General features: G+C 40.9%; 1 protein-coding gene across 9 annotated transcripts in view; it reads right to left on the reverse strand.

The window, feature by feature from the left end:
* OPCML (opioid binding protein/cell adhesion molecule like) overlaps positions 1-24492 on the reverse strand; it is a 478631-nt gene that overhangs the window by 28773 nt on the left and 425366 nt on the right. For 4 of the 9 annotated variants that reach the window (XM_015597398.2, XM_025039583.1, XM_025039587.1 and 1 more), the window contains 3 exons: positions 3766-3903; positions 3265-3385; positions 2645-2796 (listed from right to left, as the gene is read on the reverse strand). In XM_015597398.2, coding sequence (XP_015452884.2) covers positions 2645-2796; positions 3265-3385; positions 3766-3903 — 411 coding nt within the window. The remainder of the gene's footprint in view (positions 1-2644; positions 2797-3264; positions 3386-3765; positions 3904-24492) is intronic. The other 5 variants (XM_025039585.1, XM_025039586.1, XM_015597405.2 and 2 more) reach the window with 2 other exon arrangements.

Here is a 24492-nt window from a genome sequence, read left to right on the forward strand (position 1 = left end):
ATTAATTAGTCCTCTCACCAGCATTTTAAGGCAAGTATTACTATCCAACATCATACAAGAGGAAAGTAAGTCTTGACAAGTTTAAGTAGTTGGCATGTGGTTGGCCTAGTTGGGATATGAAGCTATGTCTTTCCTATGGAATAAACTTTGTCCCTCCCAAATTCATATGTTGAAGGTCTAACCTACAATGTTTATTTGGCGATGGTGAATAAGGAAATAATTAAGGTTCAATGAGGTTATAAGTGTAGGGCCCCGATTCCATAGGATTAGTGTCCTAATAAGACACAGCAGAGAGCTATCACTCTCTCTTTCTCTCTCTCCACTCCCCCCTTTACACATGCTCAGAAGAAAGTCATGTGAGGACTTTGTAGCCATATACAAGTCAGGATGAGAGACCTCACCAAAAACAGATGATAGATCTTCCTGACTTGATCTTGGATTTCTGGCCTCCAGAACTGGGAGAAAATAAATTTCTGTTGTTTAAGAAACCAGCCTATAATATTTTGTTATGACAACCTTAGAAGACTAAGATAGTCTTAATATATATTAACTGCTATGACACCTCTCTTTCCTTAGTTAATTGTATGGAAGGAAGAGAACGTGGATTATCTAGTTGTCAGTCCTAGGTTTCTTTGCTACTGATAACCCTATTAACCAAGGGAGTGATAGCAGCATCAGTGGCTGAGTAGCATCCTAGCCCTACCTTTTCTCCTTGGTTTAATCAAGACCAAGGGATGAACAGTCATAGACATCAAGGTGTGGGCAGAGATAGTGGCCTATGATTGCCCTGTGAAAAGTGACAGTTGCAGATTTGCTTCCAGGTTTGGAAAATTCAAAAGTTACCATTTTCTATGTGACTGAGATTGATCATAGAACAGTAGGGCTGTGAGGCTTCTACCTCTGGTAGCAGAACTGCTTCACCTAAATACATGATTGCATGTATGCATATATCTCACTGTATATATCCTCTGGGTAAACACTGGGTTATCTGATGATGGGTCCAGTGCTGGGTCTCATCTAGTATTCATTAGCTATGTGTACTTCGGTATTCTTAACCTCTTTGATACTCTTTTTTACTCATCTTTAAAATGAGGTTAATAAGCTGTCTTTCACAGTACTAATATGATGCCCAGAAACCAGTAAATATTTGGTAAATGGTAGATATTATTATTATTATTATTATTATTATTATTATTATTATTAAAGATCCATGTACTTCTATTTTTAAACTAAGATTTTAGAATTAAGTCTTTAGCCCTTTGACCTCAGGCTAACAGTATAAAGCATTCATACTAGAGTGACTTCCCCATGGATACAATCGCCTGATAATATACTTGGTCTCTGGGTTGGGTCCTTCTTGGTGCTGCTGTGTGCAGGAATATCAGAATGTTCATCTTTTTTTAAAGGCCACCAAGTAGAAGTTTATTGTGTTTTTTTCTTGGTGTGGGGGGGAACTTCTACATAAACATATAATGATATTTCATATGTGTACATGTGAACGCCATCATATTCTACATGCTTGTTACTTAAACTGTACAAATCAAACCCCTGAAGTCTATCTACTAAGGAGAAATAAATCTGGGAGGTGGAGCAGGCAAGCCTATCTTTGAAGTAGGCTTAAACTCAAAAGCATAGGCATTCAGGCAGGCAGAGGAAGGAAGGAACATGCTGTACCCACCTGCCACTGCTGATGAGGGGCTTATTTCTAAGACATACACAGCACAATGCACACACAATGCAGAGAGAAAACAAAAGACATAGATCACACATTTCAGATGGTTGATGGACAAAGTTTAGTTAATGTCAATGCTGAAAGCTTGTTCAGGATCTGAGGTGCACATGGGAAAATGATTACCTTTTCATTCTACTCACCAGGTGCTTCCCTCTAACCAAATCTCAGCAAATATACAAATACATACACACAAGAAATATCACAACAAGCTGGCCCTGGTCCATGGTGTGAAATGTTATTACACAAGGAAATGAATACAGAAGTATGGGAATATTGAGTGAGAGAAGGACAAGGGCTTTGGGGTGGGGGTGGGGGGATCAATCATGGCTCTGGAGAGCTCTCCATCCTTGTGGGAGGGAGAGACTTTCAGAGAAGGGTTTGACACTCCAGCTGTGGATAGAACAGTCATCTTAATGAGGACTGAGGACTGCTCTCTTCATTCCAATGAATGAGAATATGACATGGCAATCAACATGAGAATCATGATGGCAGCAGTTGACTTGGTTTAAAACTATAAATATAAGCCTCAGAATGATAGACTCTTACTAAAGAAGTTAACTGAAAATTATATCTAATTTACCCCCCAGACCTTTACATAGTACTACAATTGAACTGTTCCATGGTTTTTTCTTCTTTACAGCAATCACCAATGAACTCGGTTCAGAATTTGGTTTACCTTTTTTGTAAGGTATGAACCTTGTCTTTCAATAGACAAAGAGACATCAATTACCTTGTAAACATCACTGTATCACATGCTAGGAGAATGACAAGGAGAAGCATTTCATGTCTAAGGGTGGTGGGTTGAGCAGTATGGATGGATACAGGCCAAGCAGATCTTGCTTTCCTCCCTCTTGAGTCCCTCAAGCTCCCTCGCATGGCCAAGCCCACTGCATCTAGGCTTCCTGAACTCACCATACAGTGTGATGCTGGCGTTGGTGTTCCCAAGCTTGTTTGTAGCCACACAAGTATAGTTTCCATAATCTTTTTCTGAAACATTGAAGAAAGTCAGAGTGGATATGCGACCTTTGTTCTCAATCCTCACGCCGTCTAGGCCCGTTGCTAGCCTGCAATAAGAGAAGGCACTGCTGGTCTGGTTCTATAAGAGTGGGACAACAGACAGAAGGTGCTGGGAGAACTCTAAGGTAGCTCCGATTAATCTTACAAGAAGGGCTTCCGCCTTGCAACATTTCTTTCCTCTAACTAACCCAGTCCCAGTAACTCGAACCATTAGTGCCACAGCCTCTGTCAGCAGACAAAAGGCTAAATTTACTGGCTTCTATTCATCAAAGACTGCCATGTCTACAAATAATCTCAGGTTCTGAAACAAGGTCAGTTTATTTTGCCCAGATCTCAGTTTCCTCCATTTTTTTTGTTTGTTTATTTCTGGTTCTAAATGGAGACTGGTATAAAGGAGGCTAAAATGCATTTTGATTCTGCCATATCTTTCTCCTTTATTTTATCATTCTTCTTTCATGTGGAAAATGATCCACTAGCTCTACTTCAGACATGCCCTGTTTTCATTTTCAAGGTACCTGGTATCTTCCTTGAACCACTGGAATTCAGCTGTAGGTACTGCAGAGGCTTCACAGCTCAAGATGCCCTTCTGACCAACTGAGACACCAGTGTTCTTGGCTTTTGAGATATAAGGAGGGTCTGTGGGGGAAGGGGGAAATGCAGAGTGATTTCATAAAATGGATGAAAGACACATTTAATCACCTGCTGTGCAAATGGATTTCTTATTACACCCCATGTTCCCAGTTAAATAACCATTTGTTTTAGGAAAAGAACTCTTGCTTAAAGATATTGCATTTATCCCTGCATTTTTTAAGACTTTAAACCAATTCAAAGTTAACAATTTTCCCCATTAGTTAAAAACTGTGACAGTCAGGGCAAATGGCAGTGTGGCAGTGATGGGGCACACCATCCGATAAAGTATGTTTCCTGTTGGAAACAAACATTACAATTACCAACTTGTTCCCTTAGTCCCTATTTTCTCTTTCCCCCTGGAACTCCTTGACAATGGGTCAACTTACAGTTAACGGTAATTTTGACTTTTCGCACATCAGGTGCAGCAACATCATTCAAGGCGCTGCATTCATACTCCCCGGACTGGTCACGTTTGATGTCAGAGATTTCCAGGTATTCATCTTCACTCACAAAACCCTGGCCTTCTGGGAGGAAAAAAACAGACAGGAAGCAATCATGAAACTGTGAAAAACAGGGACAGAGCTCTACGAACATGCAGAACTTGTAGGAGATGGGATATGGAAAGCTATAGAAACAGGGTTTGAACATTAAGATTATAAAACATCATGTTGGCTCAAAAGCATGGCATTTGAAAAAATGAATTTTCTGCTCGAGCCTTGGATCAATGTGTTTTTGTCCAAGTCACTTTAACAGTTAAGACCACTTAATAAAGAGATATTATTTTACTCATGTGACTATTATGAGGATTAACTAAGAGAGGACATGCAAAATAACACAACACATCACTAAACTTTGATATTTTAAAGAGAAGTGTCATAATAAATAATATAATAAAAACTGTGGGGATAACTTTAGGATATTTTAGTATCGACATCCTAATTTTTCACTAGGTAGCAATGTCTGAATAGAGAATACAAACTACTAACTACATGTTGAACAAATAAGTGACCACTTCGCATTTTAATAGAAATAAATGCAAAGCATTTGGTTTGGTTTCAAACTGTGAAGGAGTAGATAATATGGAGAATGAATGAATAGGAAGCATTTTGTGACTGCTATGTAGTAGGTACTCAATAAACATTTGCCAACATAAAATAAGCATGATTGGTCCAAATAATGGATTCACGGTTAGTAGAACAACCTCATGGGTTTAATACTCAACTCTGTGGGGGCATTTTGGAAGCTTTATTTTTAGGTACTTGTGAAGCTTGCAATTTATGATCCAAAATATTCTAGGGCTACACAATTTACATTGCTCACAGCCTCCGTTGCCACAATTTCTCTCCTCTGCCTTATTCATTAACCCACCCTGTGGTTCAGTGCAAAAAGAATAGATTCTCTGACTTGAAATACAAATGTTCTGAGTTCTATCAAAGCACCAGACTCCAGTGAAAACCCAGCCAACACAAAGGCCAAGGAGGAAATACAATCATTTGCATTTCTTATAAACCTGCTGCCTAATTCCTTTCTGTGCTCCAGGAGTTAGAGACAAATTAGATTTGCGGACTATAAAAACTCATCACAACTTTCCTCACACCCCCATGGGAGTATATTTTGATCCAGTGGGTGCTCAATCAACTAAGTCTGAGTTCACCATGGATATGGTGCAGGTGGGTATGGTGTCTCTGGTGGATGGGGTGATGGGTGAATGTAGGAAGGCAAGACCTTTGGCATCTTGACTTTGCTCCAAGTCTAAGCCTTGGGGAGTATACACCCACTCTTTCTATTTCTCCAGAATTGCTTTTCAAATCTTGCTGCCTTCTCTGCCTCCATCTCCCACCCCAGGTCATGCTCTACCATAAGTGTCTGCATGCTGGTTTCCAGATATCCCTGGAAGGTGTGGGGTCCTAATCAAATATTTTCCAAGGAGCCCCTCTCTATATAGATATTTGAGTCACCTAAAATCAATATCATTCTTATATACCAACCACATGCAATCCTGGTAAAGAAATCTTGCATTAGCCAGCAGGAACAATCTATTTGCCAGGCCACAACATAGACCTGTTGTCAGGGCCCCAGAACAAGCCCACAGGTGTCAGTTTTGTAATCTGGGATATCTGATTGAATCCACGTGAGGAATGGTTAGAGTAGAAATTGGACATGTGCCCTGAAGGGGAGGGAGAAATGGGGCCTGGGGCAGGCCCACTTTCCCAGTCTAGAATCTGAGTGTCTCTCCTGAATGGTATTGCTGGCCTAGGCTGGTCTCAGACACCAGAAGGAGACTTAGAAAATCTTAAGGAAGACACTCCAGAGCATGCTGCCTCCTGGGGTTTGGGATAGGGCCCTATGTAGGGCCCTATATCCCAATATTTGGGAGTGACAGTGCTGGTCACAGCCCTCTACCCTGACAAGCATTCAATCATTCAGTCTAGCTCATATCATAATTTCTCAAGGTTCATTAGAGATATATAAACATCTCATCCTTTTCCCCTTATTTTTCTTAGACTTAACAGTATCTCAGAGTTGAAGGAAGTTCTAAGATCACTTATTTCAGAAAGAAAAATGAATATTGCCTCACTTGTTAAAATAATGCTGGCTGACCAACATAAGTATTTATAAAGGATTAAACAACAATTAAATCAAACACACCAAAATGACTTTCCAGAGTCTCTGTACTACACCTTTCTTGCAATGAATACATATGGCAGCATCGAAAGTTTAGCTTCCTATTATGAAGACACCATTATTCTTTCAAAATATACTGCAACGTATTTGCCATAGGTAGTTAAACCACATGGCATTTAACCAAGCAAATGAGCTATGTGCAGTGCACCTAGCAGGAACCTTCTCTGACCCCTTTCCTTGGAGAGAATAAGACAGGATCACTGACCTCTTTCCTTGGAGAGAATAAGATAGACCATACCATGCAGCACGGTATAGACCAGACATATGCCTTAAAGCCCTTGTTAAGGCAAGTCAATGAATGCCAGTCAATGTAGGGGTGTTGGCTGTACAAAGGGAAGGGATCACTTTAAAGAAGATAGAGGCCAGTGTTATGGGATTGTGAATGATTCTCTGCATTTGTATGAGTAGAGCAGATCCTCGATCCTTCATGGGGGAATTATAGGATAAAACATTCACCTTCTAGAATGTAGGGTTTATTTTCACTATCTGTAATGATTTTTTTTTCTTTTTATGGGATGGTTATATGACAGCAAAAAAGGGAGGAAAGAAGAGAGTGTCTCATGTAAAATGGGGATCATTACAATAATACTACCTCATTAAGTGAGAAAATGAATTTGTCAAGTTTGTACTATAAAGTAAGTGCTTCTCAGTTTTTAATTTGCATATAAATTCTTCTAGGATTAAAAAAAACTATATAGAGCTGATTCAGTAGGTTTAGAGTAGGCCCTGGGATTCTGCATTCCTAACAAGTGCCCAAGTATTTCCATGCTGCTTGTCTGGGGCCCACTCTCTGAGTAGTGAAGCAGCTAAAAGGCACCACCAAGTACTGCTCTTGGCTCCCTCTTCCTCACACAGTTATAATCATCTGGGTCTGTGAAGTGGACAGCAGATCAACAAAGGCCACTGAGTGCCTCTCATGCTGAGGTCCCTGTGGAGCCTGCTTCTCAAAGGACACCCTGTCTTTGGTGTACCAGGCTCAGTATGGTACATTGAGGCTGAGTATCTGGACCTTTGAAGCTAACTTTTCTGTCGAGCCTTTATGAACTCACTACAAAACATGCATCCTGTCAACACTTTCTTTGCTAAGAAATGGGAAGCAGATGTTGAAACTCAAGCCCACTGAAGGTGATGAGATGCTATTTTCTTAACCACTTTGAATACTGGGTGAGAATTTTTAAACAGAACAAATCTAGGTTGCTAAATGCCTGGAGACCTAGGACACCGCAGGGTTCAGTGCTTTCCCTGCCCTCTCCAATTCTGGTTGCAATGTAAAATTCTGATTCCATGCTGCAGAGAAAGGGCAGAAGGCAACAAATGTTTTAATCCTCTTCACTAGCTGCCAAGAAGGCAAACTGCTGACTACGAAGGCAAAGGTGGGAGGGGAAACAGAGCCAAGGAGAAACACAGAGGGAGGAATAGGAAAGGAAGAAGAAGGACAATGAAGGATGCTCTGGTGTGAAGGAAAGAAAAGAGGTGCAGGAAAGATGGCCGGGGTGCCAAAGGAAAAATTAAAAGGGATTAAAAAGAAAGATAGGCTAGGATACTATGATATTTCCTCTGACCAAATGTATGAACACAGGAGTTTCGAGTCTGCCCCACAGTTCTGTTTTGTGGTGAGATGTCCTGTAAAAGCCTGTTACCTAAAGGCATCATCAACCTGCCCTGTGCATTCAGACTTCCAATTTAACGTGAGCGGGAGCAAAAGGAAGTGGATCCTGAATCATTGGCAGAAATATATTTTTAAAAACAGGAGTTATTTCTTTCCATGGAGGAGTGCTTTGAAGAAGTTAAGTTTCAGTTCACTGCATTAACAAGATTAAGATCTGCAAGGATACAAAGGGGACCATTTATCTGTGGATGTGGGAAGTCTGTTAGCCAGGACCCCTCAGACACAGGATACGTGCCTAGTGATTGAGTGAGTGAGCCCAGGGTTCTGTGGGCACAAGGGGGCTTCTTCTGCAGGGATCATATTCTGAGTTAACATAGTCACATAATATAAAGAGCAAGTCACAGACAAGCAGGATCTGCTCCATCTTAGAAATGGAAAAGCAGACAGAGAAACTGCCTTGGGAGAAGGATCCTGGTACCACCTGGTGTCCCCGATACCACCTGCATTTATTTTACTCATACCTGCCATGACAGAAGTGTTGGATTAGACTCTATGGGGGGCGGGGGGTGGAGATGATGTAGAAGACAAAGTCCTTAACCTTGGGTAGTCTACAGTCTCATGAGCCCAGAACTGGAGCAGTTTATATTTTTCTGTCTCTAGGCTCAATTCTTCAATTCTTAATTATTTTTAGATCCCTCAAGTAAGGTATGGGGCATCAGAAAAATTCATTAGAGCTGAAAGAAACCTAAGCATTCAGGGATAAAGAGATCAAGTTGGAAATCCAGAGTAAATCCTGGAAGTTTCTGACTCAGTTTCCCCCTTTACATCCTGTTCTTCCATGCTGGCTATATCTTGGCCATCACACTTATGCCCAATTTTTGCCCCTTTTTCCTCAGCCAATTCCTTAGAGTTACAAAGTTGAAAGTACCATGATTTTAGCCTTCCACTTTTTTTGGATTATTGTCTCTCACAAAATATCTTCTCCTCTGTGTGAATATCCCCAGGGATGACTTCAAGGGGTGATCTATTCCTCTGCTAGACTATTTACCTAGTTCAAAAAATTATCCCCATATTATGGCAAACCCTGGCTGGCTTCTCTCTTTGAAATGATTAGAAGTTGCCTCCTAGGTGCCCCCATCCCACTGTTCTTCCTCATGAGCCATGGAAAGCTGCTGCTCTATCTATGAAAGCTGCTTTGTGAGGTTAAATGTCAGCACCTGTCACAACTTTTGTCATGGGATCTGTCAGGAGATGGCTCACAGTGGCACCTGCCTGAGAGCAGGTGCCATAGCGGAAATGAGCAGCAGGAGGATGAGAGCATGGAAGAGGGAATACGAGTTTAAGGAGTCATCTACACAAAGAGGAAATGTCATGGGGGAAGAAACGGCCAGAGGAACTTAGACAAGAAACTTAGACAAGAACTTAGACAAGGAAACCAGAGAAGGAAGTCAGTATGAGTGGAGAGAGGGGAGCACCCCAGGGATCTATCTGACTCAAATGGTAAGGTTTCCAGAAAAACAAAAAGAAATTTTCCTACTACCAAGCAAGAGGGGCTATTATAGATGATCCCTATTAACACTGAACTTAGAAAGCTGGAATCAAAGGTCCAGATGATCAGGCACATGCTTCTGACCTGTTAGACCACAGCTACGCTTCTTGATCCATCTTAAAAAATAGCTTCTTGCTGACTCACCAAAGCTAGGTAGTCTTTCAAGCTATTAAACATTTGGGATTTTACTCCTACAAGAAGTACACCATTCTTAGAAAAAACATGTATGTATGCTGGAAATCATACCCGAAAGGGCAGGAGCAAGATAAGGGCAAGGAAAGGAATTGTCTAGAGCAGTCTGATTCTCACTGTTTCTGTGCCCTTGAGGTATGTAGGGCCAGGTAGACACTGTTAGAAGTTCATGTGGGGATGTGTGCCCAAATCTTGTCACTCATCCATCTCTCTCTTTCCAGGATCCTGGTCGATAGAACATAATCACATAAAATGAGCCACAAAGATCAAAATATTAGCTTCACTGCTGTCAAGGTGGCCTACAATCTGGGCTTGGCATCCAAGACTGACATGGATTCTTGCCTTTCTCCCTATGAACTGATGATATCTAGACTTGTGCAGTAGGAATACTTGACTTGGGTACTCAGCCACAGGCCAAAGTTGGACCTAAGAGTAAGGTGTGTATTGGAATAGAGACTCCTGGGTAAGCAGAGGTGGATCAGAAAGGTGACGGAAAGTCTGGAGTGCTGCCTTCACTTACAAATGATGGCCGTATCCCTGCTTCACTAGGTCCAATGGATGCCTAAGCAAATAACCTTTCCGATTACATTAGTCCCCCATCATCCATGGGGGAGACAAAGAGTGACTGCAATGGAAGAGGAGCCTTTTCATTCTAGGGAGTGCAGGGGAAGCTGCCATCTGGAAACCTCTTGGCCATGGATCTGGTTTCTCTCTCCTTCCTAGAGATCTGGCATCTTCTTCAACTGCATACCTTCTAGCACAAAAACCTCTTTCTTTTGAAGAATAGAAACATGAGAAACGTGCTTGAATTGAAATTGGGGTAAGCTTTCAACACTTGGGACAGTTGGGTTTCATGATCTCAGTCTTGTACTGTTTGTGCTTGCTTCCTATATAGTAGTCATCCCATTGTCTAAATGGAATTGCACCAAGAAGGAATTGCACTTGCTCCTTCTCTGAACTCCTTATGCATCTAGTGTAGGATAAACATGCAGTATTTGTTTACTCTATACCAAATGGCTAGAGGCTTGGAAACTCTGAAGCCCCCCAAAGCTCTCTCTCTCCACTTACTTAATCTTCCCTCTTGCTGCCAGTCTCTGACCTCCCCCATCCCATGCCTCTTCTTAGAATACTGCTGGCAATAAGCAACTCTGGGCTCCCCCTTCCTTAATTAAACCAGGGAGTGTGGACAGGAGTACATTCTATTTTTGCCTGCTCCCAACTCTCAGATATATCCTTTTGCTGCATTGGAGTTAATGAAAAGTGTGATAAACCCACTGTTTCATTTCCCCTTAATTAATACAAGTGATTGAATTGTACTAAAGTCATTTTAGTTTGGAAACTGAGCCTCTGGGTCAATGTCTCACTTGCTGGCGGTGACAGAAGCTCTTTGTCTTGGACTCAAACAACCTTTCTCAGGCTGAGGCCACTAGGACCTCCCCTGAGGGAGGGGTGGCTTGCCCCCATCCAGGTCTGCCTTGCTGGCTACCTTCTCTGAAGCTGAGAGTAAGTTGGATAATGACAAGATCAATGTGTTACTGTGAAAGTTTACTGAACTTCTAGTAGAGTAAAGAGTACGTTAATAATGCTCATGGTAGCTGAGGGTGCAAAGAAATCCCCTGGCCATTGTGAGTTTCCTAAGTTTTTCCCATTATCTGATGTAACAGCTGAAGATGGCACAAGAAGAGGACCCAAGTGACTCAATCTGTAGGACTATCCAGAAAGATCAATTTTGGTACATTTGGCTCTCTGCAGTGAAGACTAGGAGGGACTGCCTAGACATTTTGTTCCAGGTGGCCCATCAGAATCACCCTAGGAGCACTTTAAATGTAGACTCTTGTTCTCATGCTTACAGATTAATTGAATTGGTCTGGGATGCGTCCTTGGCATCAGCGTCTTCTAAAACCTTTCCAGTGGACTCCGATGTTCAAGGATGACTGAGATGACAGCCCTGGTTAGTACACAGAGGACTCCCGTGGCCTTCACTTTCCAAGCACCAGCTCCAGCTGTAGGATACCAGCTTCCTCTGCTGGGAAGGCATTTGGGGCATAGTAGTGCATAAAGCTCTGCACACCTCAGAGTGTGCTCAGGCCCTCTGTTGACTGTCATCTGGCCTCTGTGAGAGATATACAGTCATGAGGTCAGCGGGTGAGGTTTGGAAAGGGAACCTTGCAGCATGTAAGGTAATGAGAACAATGGCTGGGCCTGACAGTGTCCACTGCTCTTTGTCAGCCCACAATGGATAGGAACACCCAGATCCACAAGCTCAGAGCGTAAAAGCCAGAGTAGCATTTTTTCCTGAAGAACTGTAATGAGTGTTTTACTTGGTTTTACTCATGTTCTCTTTTCTGAGATGGGTTAATTATGCATAGGAAGACTTGGGACAACACATTTTTAGAATCTAGATGATACTTTTGACCCAGAAGGAGTGGTCCTGAGTGAGTAACACAGAAAGAGCCAGGGTTCCTGCAAGGATGTGGCACATATCCTTTAAATGAAAGTTTAGAGTATGTGCCAGAAAAAGAAGAAAAGGGTTGTAAGAGAGATATGGACAACAGACAGAGACAGAAAGACAAAGAGAGACAGAGAGAATGAAGATACACAGAGCTGGGATTTTATACATAGGCAGGCAAATGGCTGAGGACAGAAGTTTAAATCCATTTGGAAAATAGAGTATCCTATTTGGGTTAAAAAAGTAGCTAACATTTGTATTCTAAAAACTATCTAAATATAAATAGAAAGAAATAGTTCAGACCAAAAGGACATAGAGGTTGAAGAAAACATTATTATTTTTGAAAAGCAGAGCTTAAATAGCTAAATTATTGACAAAATGTTAAGAACCTTTGAAAAGCTTTTATTTATTACATGTTTTTCTCTCATTATTATTATTTGCATTCTGAACCACCAGGATTATTTCAGTATTAACAACTAAAAAGTGAAACGAATTCTGTGCTCTAGTCTAAATAACCCACTGCTAACAAACAAACAAACAAACAAACAAACAAACATCATGGCATTGAATGAGATACTGCTTCTTTAATTCATATGTTAAGAAAACCTGACTCAACCTTGCCTGCACAACTCTAAGGCACTACCAGTCACCCAAGCCAAATTTCTCAAACAAACAAACAAACCAACAAACAAACAGAAAAAAACAATATTTTAGAGCCACTGCTAAAAAACAAACAAACAAACAAACAAAAAACGCTCATGGCATTGAATGAGATACTGCTTCTTTAATTCATATGTTAAGAAAACCTGACTCAACCTTGCCTGCACAACTCTAAGGCACTACCAGTCACCCAAGCCAAATTTCTCAAACAAACAAACAAACCAACAAACAAACAGAAAAAAACAATATTTTAGAGAAACAGAAACATCCCAAATTAGAGTGTGGTCAGTGGGTAAGCAATACCAGAATTACCTGAGGGTGCTTTGGAGAATTGGCTTCTTGAGCCCACAACAAATCTATAAGGTCAAAATCTGTTCAGGGATAGGTGGTCTCTAAAATATTCAAATTATTTCTAATAATAAAGCAACTTTGGAGTGAATGTTTTACTGTTTGCTTGCTATGAGGGGAATTAAAACTTCCAACACCAACTGCACTTGGCTCATTTTCCCTGAGGATTAATGTTTTTGTTTTTGCATAGCAACACTAAGGATGTGTTTGTTATTTTTATAGGTAAGGTAATCATATAGTTAGGTTTCTCTGAGACAATTCCAGTTGACACCTGTTTCCCCAAGATAGTTATTAACGGTCACCTTCTACTCTCAAAAGTGCTGGTCTAGATAATAATTTTGTGGCTGCTGTACTTCCAGCCCAGTTCCTGGGTTGCTGCCGGCATCTTACTCTGCCTGTGGGGCTGTCCCAACATTCACTTCTGAGATAGTGATTTGGTCCCCTAGTAGATTGTAGATGCTGGGATATAGACTATGCTGGAAGAGGGTCAAGAATGACCCCATGAGCTCTGTTCTCCCGGAACTAGAGGCCCATCAGCTGCACCGTTCTCTGGAAGTGCAGATTAGAGCAGCTGCTTGGAGCCTAAGGCAAGCGCAGTGAGGGCAAAGCACAGCTGCCCCTCAGGGTGGAAATCCAGGTAGGGGTCTAGGAATCTTTGTTCAATGGCCTGGTGAATCAGACAGCAGACCTATACTTTCTGAAATGGCTTGGATGTCCCAGACAGCAGATGGGAGCTGCCCTTGGGCCTTTTCAGGCTACTTGCAAAATACTCTTTTGAGGAAGAATACAGGCCGATTTCTGCAGATGAGGCCTTGGCACAGACTGACTCTTCTTGCTTCTTCTTTCTTTCCTTTTCTTTTATTCTCTCCCTATTATCCTCTCCCCATATTAGTTCTCAACAGCACAGCAGCATGGCAATGATGCTAATTATCAATGTTCATTAATATTTTTGAAATATTTGTATTAGCTTCCAGGCAAAATAGTAACTCAAATAGAGCACTTGGCATGCAGGCCACAACCACACTTTCTGCATACTTCACAGAGCGTGAGGGGCTAAGCTCTGAAGCATCACGGCGAGATAGCTTGCTCATGCACTCAGCTATAGCGGGAGCTGAGGAAAGGATTAGGAGCACTTGATGTGACGTTTGCTCCCTTTGGAAACTTTCTTGTCAAGGACTCTCTGCATCTGCACCTTGTGCTTGCTATTCTAGGCAAGTCCGTCTCCCTCTTATCATCCAACTTGGACTCTTATTAAACTGACCTCTCATCAAAGGCATCTATCTTCCTGGCCTCCCATCTTAGCCTAGTCACCTAATAGAAGTCACATTACACATGACCTTCTAGACTGTGCCAATAGTATAAATAAGTGGAGAAGATTACTGAGTGGGAAATTGACAGCTTGGGATCTAATCTGTTTTGTCACTATTATGCTATGTGGTTTTGAGTGTTTTTAGCTATCCAAGCCTCAATTTTTTTTTTTCTATCAAATAAAAAATTGCACCAGATGATCTCAAAGGTCATATGATATTTCATAACTCAACAATATGGTCTATACCCACGAATTCTAAATAATCCTTAAGTCTGGAAATCTGATGCCAGTGGTGCTGATGGGCAGAATCGCAAACCAGGAGCCCAGGATTACTGACCTGTAAAGAAACATAAGAAAGTCCCTACATTCAGGCATGCATGCTGCAAAACTGACCTCGGCTGCCCTGGGTTTATCTGGGGTCTCGACAATGCAGGCTGAAAAATAGAGGTACCATGCTGTTTCAAGGTGGCTCTCATCTGTCACTGTGCTGTAGCTGCTTGGTGATGGGGAGCAAAGAGAGGTTTTGACAATTATGAAGGACTCTGTGTGTCTGAGGGTAATGTCTTGTATTAATGAGGTGGATTAATTATTTCCTTTTCCTTCTAAGACTTCTATTCATGCAGATTTTGACAAGTAGCTGCTTTTTTTCCCTCCCCTTGATCGGTAGATTGGAGTAACGTCTTAGAGGTACAACTAATCATCTATTTATATGATATGAGGCCCATTTTCATGAGTCTGAGGGATCTTGAAATGCAAGAAAATAATGTTTCTTTCTGTTTTCTGTCTTCCCCAGGCTTCTCTAAAAATATCTCATTCTTAGATATGTGGCTTACCTTCCCAACCAGAGAACAGACATTGAGAGACAAGGAAAGGGGTCCCAGGAGTAGTGAAGGCATAATGCTCGGCACTAGGCTCCACATTTCCCTTCATCTCTACTATCAGAATCGATGTATGGCTTCGCCAGAGCAGAACCAACAAGGTCTGAAGGGCCAGGCTCATTTTATGTGTCAATTTGACTGGAATAAGGGATGCCTCAATACCTAGTAATTGTTATTTCTGAGTGTGTTTGTTAAGGTGTTTTCAGAAGAGATTAGTATTTGAACCAGTAGGCTTGAGTATAGTAAACTACCCACCACAATGTGGGTGGGCATCATCCAGTTCACTGAGGACCTGAATAGAACAAAATGTGGAGGAAGGGCAAATTCTCTCTCTTCTTGACCTGGGACATTCATTTTCTTCTGCTCTTGGACATCAGAGCTTCTGGTTCTTAGGCCTTCAGACTCTGGGACTTACACAGGTGCCCTCCATCCTGCCCCCTGCCCTCTGCCCTCAACCTCTCCTAGTTCTGAGGCCTTGGCGTCAGGACTAGGAGACAAATCATCCACTCCTCTGGTTCTCAGACCTTCAGACTCACACTGAATTACACAAATGGCTTTCCTGATTCTTTTGCTTCAAGATGGCAGATCAAGGGACTTTTCGGCACCCATAACAACATGAGTCAATTCCTATAATGGATCTTATCTCTCTACATATTTTATTGGTTATGTTTCTCTGGAGAACTTTGAGAACTTTGATGAATACAGGCCTAATGGAAGCCTAGGAGGCCAAGGTTCTGGTCTTCACTCTGCTATTAATTAATTACCCAGGAACTTTGGCCAATCCACTTTTCCTTACTCCCAGTTTCCTTATCTGCAAAATGAGTGCATTGGGCCAGCACATTTCTTAGATTCTCAAACACTGTTCTTTTCCCACCTTAACTCATGGCAGATTCTCTGGCCAAATACATAGTGATTCTGTGCTCTTATCAGTAGTCACTGGACAGCAATCAGCCTTTATCAAGACCTGAAGTTTCTAGGTAGTTAAGTTTGAAGGTGTGAATCCTGTTGCTACCCTTGAAGGTTGGGTCTGGAATGTGAAGGCTCAGCCAAAAGCTCTCCAGTCTCTAAAATTCCCTTATCAGGCCCTTGCTGCACCACCCATCCTGCTTGCCTTTGCTGGATTTCCTTATACTTAGTGGCTATATACGTCCCAGGAGGCAGCTATCAAAATTAACACAGCTCACCTGGAATGAAGAATGGTCCTGTGACTTCTTAGATTTTTTTTTCCCTACTGGCTATAATTAGTTTGTCAATTTTACCTTAATGGGCATGGGACCTCTGCCTCCTTGGCGAACAATGTCATTCTGGAGAAGAAAAGCAAGGAAGATTGTGTGGGTGACAGGGTTCCAACAGAGTGGCCCTGGATTGAAAGATCCTGGATCAAAATGAGGAGGTTGGGAGGGGCTACTGTATACCATGCCATACAGAGTAGGGGCCTGTATGATCTCTAGACAGGTGGTACCTGTGGATTTCTAGGACTACCCACAAATGGAGCTTCTGAGAATGGGTCAGTATGGATAGTGTCAGCTCACTCTCTTTATATGCAACTTTAAAGGTTTTTTTTCAATTGTAAGATATTGTACCCTGATGGTAACTCATGTAATTAATGTAACAGTGTATTTATTTTGTTCTGCATATTATATACAGATGAACACACAAATACACACATGGTATGCATGTATAACAGTAGAGAAACAATCACTAGAGAAGTAAAATATAGAGCCATGACTCACACATTGGAGAACAATTCCAATGTGTGAGTTCCCACCCCCCCACACACACACACCAAGCAAGTCAACACCAGCTGGGTGTCCAACAATTTAACTCAATTTTGATGCTATCTACCTGCAGACAGTGTCATATTCCATAGGTTAAAGGCTCAGTCCTATAAGACCGCTCCCTACCCTCCACTTCAGATGCCAATGGCAAGTCCAGGTTATCCCTCATGCTTCTGGCCAACTGGCTACAGATCACAGGTTCCCAACACCCTTCCTTAGGTTTGATTAATATGCTAGAGTGGTTCACAGAACTCAGGGAAACATTTTACTTACTACCTTACCAGTTCATTATAAAAAAAAAAAGAAATAACTCAGGAACAGCCAAATAGAAGAGATGCACAAGGCAAGGTATGAGGAAAGGGCAGGGAGCTTCCGGCCCTCTCCAAGTTTGCCACTCTCACAGAATGTTTATATGTTTCCTAACTTGGAAGCTCTCTGAACCCTATCTCTTTTGGTTTTTATGAGGGCTTCATTACATAGGTTTGATTAATTAAGTCATTGGCCATTCATGATTGAATTCAATCTCCAGCTCCTCTCCCATTCCAGTAGGTGGTGGTGGGGGTTAGGGAAACTGAAAGTCCCAATCCTCTAATCACATAATTGGTTCCCCTGGCAACCAGCCTCCATCTTTAGGTGCTTTCCAAAAGTCACATCATTGACATAAGAAAAGACACCTTTACCCACATCGCAGGAAATTCCAAAGGTTTTAAGAGCTCTGTGGCAAAAACTAGATGAAGACCAAATACACATTTCTTATTATAAATCACAACATTACAGACATTCTTTTCAAAATTTCCTCATGACAAGAAATAGCACTATGCGAGGTACATGAACAGTCTCTAACTGTGTACATTTGAGTAAGTTATTTAACCACTCTGGGCCTCCTGTTTTGTCATTGGTAAAATTAAAGGAGTTAGATTAGATTATTCTAAAAAGTGTTAGCTCTAACACTTGATACTCAATAGCTGATTGAAAAAATAATGTGTTTCTTCCGACCATTGATTTAAATTGTGTGTGTACATGCATGTGTGTATATTTAAAAAATATATAGCAAAATAAGGAATACATTTCACCTATAATCTCATGAGAAGAGACAAAGATATAAGAAAGCCTAAAGATCCTTGAGCTTAAAAATCAGAAGGCAATTCATCTTTAGAAGAAAACAAGTGGTATTTACATTATTAAATCACAATTACAAAGCCAATCAGCTGCAGAAGAGAACAGACCATTTCTATCAATTATTACTGAACTAAACATAATTTTTCAATCACCAACAGATTGTAAATGGGGGCTACAACTCATCCAGAGACTCTCCTATCATAAGAGTTATTAATCAGGTATTAACTTTGTCGAATTAGCAAGGACACCAATTTGATGGTGAGGAAGCAGGATGCAGGGAGTACAAGAGGAGGCAGCCAGGTTAACTCCTGAGATGGAGGCACAGAGCACTGGAGAAGGAGATCTTTGGTCAGCCACCTATGCAGCTAGCTCTCTTTCTGTGATGAAAAAACACTAGTGCGTTCATTCCAGTGTCAACAGATGAACTGGAAAAAATAAGCAAATAATGTATATTTTACTGGCTATTTATTTCCTGGTATAAGACTGCTGGGATGGCTACAGTATGCATCAAGGCCTGGCTGTGAGGGAGTCTGGGTTTGGGTTGCATCTCTGACAGCTGACTTTATTGGGCTCTCTACCTACATCCCTAAACACCTGGGTGCTTCAATCTTGGTGGAAAGTATGGACTGCCTATCTCATCTCAACCTCATATAAATTTGTAGAGAATGAAAAAACACAAACAAAAGACTCTTTCGTGGGCTCCTTTGGTGTGCTGGGATTACAATATGGGTCTCAGGAAAAAGTTCTATCATTTTCATGATATACTAGGTTCTCTGTTCCTCTGTTTTCTATCTTTCTTTATTTTACCACTTAAAATTTTTTCAATTACAGTTGACATACAGTATTATATTAGTTCCAGATATACAATATAGTGATTAGATGCTTATATAACTTATGAAGTGATCACCCTGATGAGTCTAGTACCCATCCAAGATCATACATAGTTATAATGGTATTAACTACAGTCCTTATGCTGTCCTTTACATCCTCATCCGATATCCTTTATAACTCCGCCCCACTGGGTTTCTATGCCATACAGAATAGGCTTCAAATCCCCTAATTTACCAAGCATTCAATACCCGTTCCCCACTCTGTAACATGACAGGTTACTACTGAGAAACTATGTAAAGTGTGTTTTGTTTTCAAAGCTGCGGAAGACTGAATGGAGTGAAAGGATTTCTCTCTTTCCCATTCCCCAAAGGTGCCAGGTTTTGTGAATTCTTGATTCTGAGCTTCTTATCTCATGTTGTTAATGACTTTTGTGTCATGGGGTCTAAAGCAGTTGCTAGGCACCCAGAATATGATTACCACCTAGGCTTTGGTTTTAAAGAATAAGAAAATAATGAGTCTAGGCTCAGGGAGGTAGAAATGGGCCAAAGTGGGGAGAAAGAGTATAGGGTGGTGGGGGGTGGCTAGTGGATATGTCTCTTACCAGCCCAGATTACCTTTTCATTTCCCATACCAATGCCCCATAAGTGACAACAGCTAAGACTAGGTGATAATGAAGCTGGATCCATAAGCAGAAATCCACTTGTCCACTCTTCTTCCCTCTCTCCCTCTGCACTTTCTTTGTTTCTTTATTCAAGGAATGAATTCTTCCTACCATATAAGACTGAATGATTTCTACCTCTTAGAACTGAAAACTAGAGACACCTTTTCTAAGCATTCTGGATACTCTAGAGAGGAACGAGTATCTCAAAAATGACAGATTGAATTTCTTACCTGCTAAACTGGTAGGGTCTCAGCAGATTAACTATTAATATATTAACAACTCTTATAACTGAAAGTCATGCAATAGAAACCACATCTGTTATCTATATGCTATACCCACTCACTTTCTTATCTCATAGGGAATTTTGATTTATCATTCAGGTCTCGACTTAAATTTTACTTTTTTAGAGAAGTCCACTGTGCTAGGTATATTCAGTTTTCCAGAAACACCTGCTACCCTTCTTTGCCCTGTTTTCTTCTCTGAGTATTTGACTCATGTGAGCTATACCAACCGACTTCCTTGCCATTGGCTTCTGGTTGGGGTGGTCAATAGAAAGTCCAGCAAGTGATCGGAGGAAGTAAAGGGAGCCCAGTTATGTGTTTTCCAGCAGGGTCACCTTCCATTCCTGAGTCACTTCACCAAAGATGGTTCCTCTGAAGTCAGCCCTCTCCACACAACTCTCCCCTTTCTATTCCAGTAACTGCCTGGCCTCACGCCTCTGACCTAGAGGCAGAAACAACCTTGCTGTTGTTATTAGCTTTGGGGCACTGCACTATCTGCATTTCCCTGCACCCTCTCCATACCTTATCAATAATACACTCATTAAACCTACCTATACTTTTCAGAGTTATATATGCCATTTGTTTCTTTCTGGGCCCTGACTCCTTGACCATAAAGTCATGGATGTTTTTTCTCTAGGCTTCCACAGAACCTGCGTTTATCACTTTACCGCATTAATTCTCAACCTGGTGATTTTACAACCCCACCCCCACCCACTGGGGATATTTGGCAATGTCTGAAGACTCTTTTGGCGGTCAGTATTGGGAGTTGAGAAGGGGGTGCTACTGAGACATAGAAGTAGAGGCCAGAGATGATGCTAAAGACCCTATCATGTACAGGACAGTCTCCCACAACAAAGACTTATCTGTCCCAAAATGTCAATAGTGCTGAGATTGAGAACCCTGCATCAGACTTCAAATGCCTGTTTAATTGCCTATATCTCCTACTAGAAGGAAGCTCAGTGAATGTAAGGACCATCCATCTCTTTCAGAGTGGCATCCCCATTGCCTAGAGCAATTCCTGACACATGATAGGGCCTCAGAAATAGCTGCCAAATTTTCTTTTTAATAAGTAAGTTAATTCACTAATGGAACCCAATTATAGTTTTCCATCATCTAATTGTCCAGTGCTGAGGATAAGACTGATTCATATCTAAATGTAAATTTAACAAGAAATAACACAATAAATGCAAAGATATTTAACTCCCTCTTCAGGATTTAAAGGAAATATCAGATACTATTTAGTTGGGGCGGGGGGTGGAGAGTTGTGCAAGAGATGAACCTAGGATGTGGAGTGGATAGTGTTTGAAGCAGGCTTTGAAATGTTCTCATTATGGCACAATTAGGATAGCATGGCAAGTAGGGAAATAGCATGAATGGGGGGATAGGAAAATTCTGGAAAGTGTATTGTAAGTTATTCTGTCATTCTTACTGCTTTTCTGAGGAAAATTACTTTGGCTCTTGGTTAGAGGATTCTGACTCCAAGTGAAATCATGCCCTGTTAAATGACCCTGGGGAAATTGTAATCATGAGACAACAGCTATTTTCATGTTTTGCCTTCTCATCATACTTTCTCACTTCACATGATTAGCAAGAAAAGATGACTACTCTATGCAAAGCACATGATAGGGAACTTAGGCTTTTGTATGTATGTTTGTTTGTTTGTTTGTTTGTTTGTGGGGGTAGTTTAAAACACAAGGATTAACAAATAGAAGAAGTCACACAATAAATACTATTGAATTGACTCTTCCTAAGAATATTGTTTCTTACTGGTCTCATTTGTATTGTCTCTAATTTTAGAACCCAAATGACTAGAGAGTCACATTTCACTTCTGCTTCTAGCTTTACAGACCTAGCTTTCTCCAGGCCATAACATGCTCTTGGAAAATAAAGTCTGAGTAAAGCAGCCCAAGTCCTTGGAGAGGTCAGCAACAGTAGAACTCATCTTAAAAGTTTGATTCCAGAAGTCTGATTTGGAAGGGTAAAGACCGATGTTCAGTGAGCCAGAGTCTACCTTTTCAAGGTCAGGCTTCAGTGGCCTAATATCTAATCAGGAGCCACCAAACACCTCATCATCCTGCAGAGCAGCCCCTCCACAGTAGGGATGCTCCACTGCCTCTTCCATTATATGCTCAGAATGACAGCCCCTCAGAGGGGCCCCAGGGTGAGGACAGAGCACACATAGGAGGGAGCCAGAAACCAGGGCCTTGAGGATGTGGTGGCAGTGCTCCCTCCCTCCAAGAAACAAAATGGGGTCTATGGTTTTGTGAAACCAACTCTATGGGATCTATGGCAGAGAGGAGAGAGAGAGGCTGCTTTTATATCCAATCAAGCTGCTCTATGGGAAGCAAGATGGACTAACTTGTGGGAAAGTCACACCAGTACATAAATTGCTTCATGACTGCAGGGACATATAATATCTGTACACAGCCAGTATGCACACCACCTAGAAACAATGTGATTTTCAGTCTAAATGTCAAGTTTTTTTCCAGTAGGGTTGAATAATCACATGCCAACTTGAGACAGAATAAACATGTCAGGGGCAGTGCTAGTATACTATCTGATTCGCCCTCTTCCTGTGAGACATTTGTAATTTTACGAACAGTGTATAACACCATTATAACAAAATGTATCGCATAAACTTGGATATATTTCAGGTCAAGCCCCTCTCCTAAAACATAACAATGACATTCTTAAATAGCCTAATCTAATCCTATGCTCCTAATACCAGCTTTGAATAGGAGTTAACTGGGCTTGCTTATCTAATTTTTACTTTCTTGTAAAGTTCTTACATTCAGCACAGGAACACAATATCCCTTTACACTGCAAATGATCACATATTCTATCATACATTCATCATGTAGGTGCTTTGGAAGTGCTGGGAAATAAGCCTGGAGTGTCGTGTGTACAGAGATGACTTCCATGCTATAGCTGGTGGTGTTTGAACTCAGAGTCACCTCATTTCCAGAGGAAAGACCCCATTAGTTGGTGGTGGTTGTCCCTCCACTCTGTGCTTCTCATCTGTGGCCTGGCTCTTAGAATCACTGATATCACTCTCATGGACAGTACTCTAATCAAAAGGGTGGGAGGGGAACAGTAGCAGAAGTGGAATATAAGAACCCAGCACTGTTAATAGGATATCCCATTTAAACCCCAAAGGAACCTTTACTCTTCTGATTGTGGCCCTACTTTTTAGACACCCAAACATTGGGAGGAGTGAGTAATTTGTAACAAGATCAAGACTGAATTGTTTCCTGCAAGTAATAACTATTTCTAATAGACCAGAAATAAAAAAAGTGTGTGTGGCGGTGGGGGTGGGAGAGGGGTGCTGAAATTCCCTCTGCCAAAGGAAATTTAAAATGTGTCTTCATGCAAGATCCCCTTGAAATGTCACTCAAGAAAGCAAATCTATGCCTTGTTTTGCCAGAGGCAGTCATTGTTTATAGCTGTTGACCTTTTGTAACTATGAATAACGCACCTTTCATTTTCAAAAGGGTCTCATTGTAAACAACACATTCATTATATGGTCATCCTACATTTAAAACATCTTAAACTCAAAAAAAAATTATTTTGAGTTTATTTTGAGTACTCTTGTATTTAAGTATCTTAAGTCAATCAGATATCAATAAAGACTATCCTTGTATAATTCCTTCTTTGTCAAATTAATTAACTCATGTATTCTATATGTGAACTATCACTTATTATGCTCACTATAATCCCTGCCCTCATGGATTTTACATTGTAGTGGGGGAAAGAATCAACATCAGATGATATAACTGATGAGATATGTTAGTGGTTAGTAGCTATCAAACCTGTTTATAAGTAGCAGAATCCTCTCTTCCAAAGAAATCCTGGTTATAAATCAAGTTATAAAAACAGAGCTGCTCTTTTGGGGTTGGGATGGAGGTGTGAAGGAACCCAGGAGCATAGTCCAGGGATCATTCTGATAGCCATTCATTCTCTCTTCTTTCCTGTTCCCTCCCTCTTTTCTCTAAGGTTCACAGAGGCACCTAGAGGTTCGGAGGAACTCCTACGCTTTTTATGAATTGCAGTTAGAAATAAACAGGTTCCCATTGTTAAGTAGAAGACAGTGCAGTAAAGGAAACAATACATAAACACATATAAATAACAAGGAAAAATGTAAGTAGCAAGTCAGAACAAAAGAAAAGATGTCCAAGGCTGTGTAATTTAAACAGCTAAGAATTCTAATAATCACTAAAAGAATTTTAAAGCAGGAGAGCTCACTCTAGACTAAAAATTTTTAAATTTATTTTTAGTCAATTATTTTAGGGATTTAACTGGAAGAAAATTCCACATATCTAGTCTAACAGCCTCATAATGAATCTTCTTCATTTTCAAGTGTATTGTTGTCAGTAACAATAGAAAATAGCCAGAAGGACTTTATGTCTTCCCAATTAGACCATAACCACATTATTATCTAATTCTTCAACAAATGATAAATGATTCTACCCCTATTGCATGTAGAGAATGGTGAGAGTGGCAGCCCAACTTACTTCCATCAAAAAGCAACATAATTCACCCACATCATCAAGTATATAGGACAATAATGAGCATGCAAAGTGCTTTGAACTTTCAGGCATAAGTTGTCAAATAAATGTGTGGTACTTTTGTTGTATTGTTCAAATAGTTCAGTTAAAGTTATTTAAATATTTAAACAACACTTTTTATAACACTCCTTTTATATAAATTATGTATGGCTATATAATAACATCAAGCATGATTGTTAACCACCAATGCCTGCGTGAG

This window comes from Pteropus alecto, unplaced genomic scaffold (assembly GCF_000325575.1).
Source record: "Pteropus alecto unplaced genomic scaffold, ASM32557v1 scaffold210, whole genome shotgun sequence".
NCBI classification, from domain to species: domain Eukaryota; kingdom Metazoa; phylum Chordata; class Mammalia; order Chiroptera; family Pteropodidae; genus Pteropus; species Pteropus alecto.